The following is a 3445-nucleotide window of genomic DNA, read 5'->3' as shown; positions in this document are numbered from 1 at the left end:
TCCACCTTTTTTTTTTTTTTTTTTTTTTTCTCCTTAGTGCCCAACATTTCTAGTTTCCTTTTTCTTTCACTTATTTATTTGGTCACCTTGGTGTCTGTCTTATATCTGGAGGGGGTAAGTTTTGCCCTTCAAAACCCTTAATGGCAGAAAGGCTGGTAGAGACTTAGGTCCTGATTAAGCACCCGAGCATCATGTTCTGATTGCTGTCCATGCTCCCATGTCCCCCCCATCCCACAGTGTCACCCACAAAAGCCTCGTGCAGGCTGCAGCAGAGGTAAGATCCCTCGCTCTCTCGCAGGGAGCTGCGGCAGAGCCCGTGCTGGTGGTGGCCTCTCCGCCGGGGCCAGCGCTGTGCCCCAGCCCTTGCCAGGCTCCTTGTGCTTTGGCGATGCACCGGTTAACCACCCTCCTTCCAGCAGGAGCACCTCGTGCCAAGCACTTGTTGGCCTTCAACACATCCCCACCAGCTAGAGGAAGGGATTTGTTGGTAGAGATGTCTCTGTGCCAGGGACAGCTTCCTCCCGGTGGGCGATGCTCCCTCCCGGGCTGGCGGAGCCGTGGGCGAGCCTGCTGACAGCTCCTCCATGCGCTGGGCAGGAGGCAGCGTTCCTTGGAGCCGCCGTGCCACTGGGGATCTCTTGAGCAACTCGGCAACGTGGCAGCTCTGTGCTTCCTCCCAGGGCTTGGGTTTCCCTTCCTGTCCTTTCCAGCCCCCAGCCTGGCTCTGGGCTGGGGGACGGCCAGCTGCGGGGCCCCGCCAGCCCCTCTGCCCTCTCCCACCCTGCAATGAGCATCCACTCATGGAAGCTCCCGACCAGCACGACTCCACTGGGCTAGATTTAAAATTTCCATATTTCTGGGAAGCTGAGCAGCAGATAAATATTTTCTCAAACCCCCAAGTCCCTTGGGGGGCTGGCCTCACCATTCTGGGTGCGAAGGAGGGTCGGAGCTGGCACCCACACTAACCCTCTCTCTCTCTCTCTCTTGCAGGTTCATGCAGCATCCAAAGAACTTTGGCCTGATCGCATCCTTTCTGGACAGGAAGGTAAGCCTCCCTGCCTTGCTTTAACCTCCCTGGTGCTCTCTCTTCTCCGTCACACGGGGTCCCTTTGGAGCAGCCCGTGGTGCTGGAACAGCCGGTGGTGCTGGGCACCTGTGGCTCAGAGCCCCGGGCACGGTCCAGCCGCCTCCTGGCTCCCCACAGAGCCAAGGGACTGAGTCAGCTGTGGAGAGTTGGGGAGCTCAGCGCCGCGGGATGTGCGATCGCATCCAGCCTGGTGCGTGGGCGTTCAGCTCACCCTGTGATCTGCCGGGGGGAGCTGCTTCCCAGCATCTCCCGGAGGCATTTGGCACCAGCCAGGCTGTCGCACAGGGAGCGTGGGCACCCGCCTGCCCGGCACAGAGCGCAGGGGTCCCCTCTTTGCTCAGGGAGGAGATCGCGAGGGTGGGCTGAGTCCCAGTTCATCCCAGTTCTGGTTGGTGTCTTGTATGACCTTTCCCAGGGCTCCGTGGTGTGCTGCTTGCACTTTCCCTTTTTGCTGTTAATTGGGTTGATGGAAGAAAGGTTGGAAAAAGAGATCTGAAGGAATAGTGAGTCTCTGGTCCCCTTTTGAGCCAGGTGCCTTCTGTGGGACAGACCATAGGGGCAGCTCCTGCACAGACCTGGTCTGGAAGGACAGCGATGGACCAGCTGCCCTCCTGAGCAAGAAATCTGCTGTTTCCCTGCTCCTTGCAGTTGGCTGCATCTCTGCCCATCTCATGCAGTATTCCATCCACGCAGCGTCCGCCCCTCTGCTTTCAGGGGGGTGTTCTGCAGAGCTCCCTTCCAGCCTAAATTATTCTCTGGTTTTGCATGACTCAGGCTGGGGAAATAATTCATAAGACCTTGACTTTCCTGTCCAAAGCAGCAAGGAAGCAAAGGCCAGCAGCAGCCTCATGCTGTCGCTGTCAGATACCAGGCTCTTTTCAGCCTTTCCCCCTTGTTAAAGCTGAAAGTGGTGGGACTTGGATGATGCTGACAATCCAGTCTGTGTTCCAAGCTGTAAAATGTCTTCTAATTTTATTTGTACTCGTTTGTAAATCAAGCTGTAATTACGATACAGAACACATCCATTATCCTGTTGGAGAGAGATGCAAAGTATGGCTCAATGTAATGAATTAATAGATTTTTAAATTGCATTATAAAAAAATAGTGATCTTAGCCCTTGGAACAGATGACTGTAAGTTTTTGTGTTCGCGCATGTGTGTATAATCAGGGCTAGATTAGAAACGGATCCAATTAACACTTTAAAAGTTGCAATCTGTTTTCGCAAATGGTTCCGCTCCTTGCACAGGGATGGGGAGAGCACAGCCCCCCTGCACCCCCAGGAGCTCACAGCAGCACCCTGCTCCTGGGTGCTGGCAGGCATAAGGGGTCTGTGGGATTATTTCTGTTCATGCAACCGCTGATCCTGTAGGTGAAGGAGCCCAGGACCCGTGTGCAGGTGCCCACCCCAGTTCAGCAAAGGACTTTTCCCAGCATGGCATGCTCTGTCATCTTCAGGGGCAGAATATGTCCTGGCCACAGCTCCATATTTTCCTAACGTGTCCGATCCGGGGCGGTGTTCGTGGAGCCAGCCACTGGAGTTGGAGTTGGGGTGGTGGCTCCTGAGCGCCGAGATCTCAATCTGTCCATGAGAAAGTCGTGTGCGCTCGAGCCAGCGAGCTGAACGGCTGGAAATAACGCCGGCTGACAGTCGCGTGGCAGGTTGTGCCTCGCAGAACCGCAACAGAGGGTGACAGGCAGCTCACCCGCTTCTGCCTCGAGTTCCCACAGTCATCTGGGGTCAGCCCGTCGCCCGCTGTGCTCCCAGCACGGGGGGCTCCCTGCCCTGCGCCCCGTCTTGGCACGCCTGCGGGATGTCCCTGCTCTGTCCCACGGGGGAGCTGAACCTTTTTCCCAGGGCAGCACACATTGTCCCCTGCTTCCAGCTCCACCGAAGGGTTGGGGGAGGGGGTGCGGGGAAGCCTGTCCAGCTGCAGACCTTCACAAGCCGCTGCTCTGGGAGCTCTGTGCCCTGAACCTGCCGTTCCCTGATGTGCCCGTGTCCTTGCAGACGGTGGCAGACTGCGTCCTGTATTACTACCTGACCAAGAAGAATGAGAATTACAAAAACCTCGTAAGAAGGAATTACCGGCGGCGCGGGAAGAGCCAGGTAAGAGCTGGAGGAGTGCGTGGAAACGTTATCCCTCGGGCTGAGCCGGGAGCTGCAGAGCTTTGCGCTTGCAACTTCTCAGAGCACCCCAAGTGCTGCTTTTCCCCCCTCCGCAGACGGAGATCTTGCTCGCGGGCTATGATGGGGCTGTGGTTTTGCTCTGTGTAGCTTTACAGAACATGCTGTTTTCTGGCAGTTGATGTTTGTCCGTCCCCATGCTGAGGTCACAGTAGCTTTAAAAAAAAGCAAAT

General features: G+C 56.3%; 1 protein-coding gene across 1 annotated transcript in view; it reads left to right on the top strand.

Annotated features, from left to right (window-relative positions):
• Window positions 1-3194, top strand: part of LOC104462419 (nuclear receptor corepressor 2-like) — a gene marked incomplete at both ends in the record, with an annotated part of 25357 nt that extends 22163 nt beyond the window's left edge. The window contains 2 exons of the mRNA XM_010074351.1: window positions 991-1045; window positions 3096-3194. Of these exons, the coding sequence (XP_010072653.1) occupies window positions 991-1045; window positions 3096-3194 (154 nt within the window). The remainder of the gene's footprint in view (window positions 1-990; window positions 1046-3095) is intronic.
• Between the last annotated feature and the right edge of the window lie 251 nt (window positions 3195-3445).

This window comes from Pterocles gutturalis, unplaced genomic scaffold (genome assembly GCF_000699245.1).
Source record: "Pterocles gutturalis isolate BGI_N339 unplaced genomic scaffold, ASM69924v1 scaffold31131, whole genome shotgun sequence".
Taxonomy (NCBI): Eukaryota; Metazoa; Chordata; class Aves; order Pterocliformes; family Pteroclidae; genus Pterocles; species Pterocles gutturalis.
This window is presented reverse-complemented; position numbering and strand designations above follow the sequence as displayed.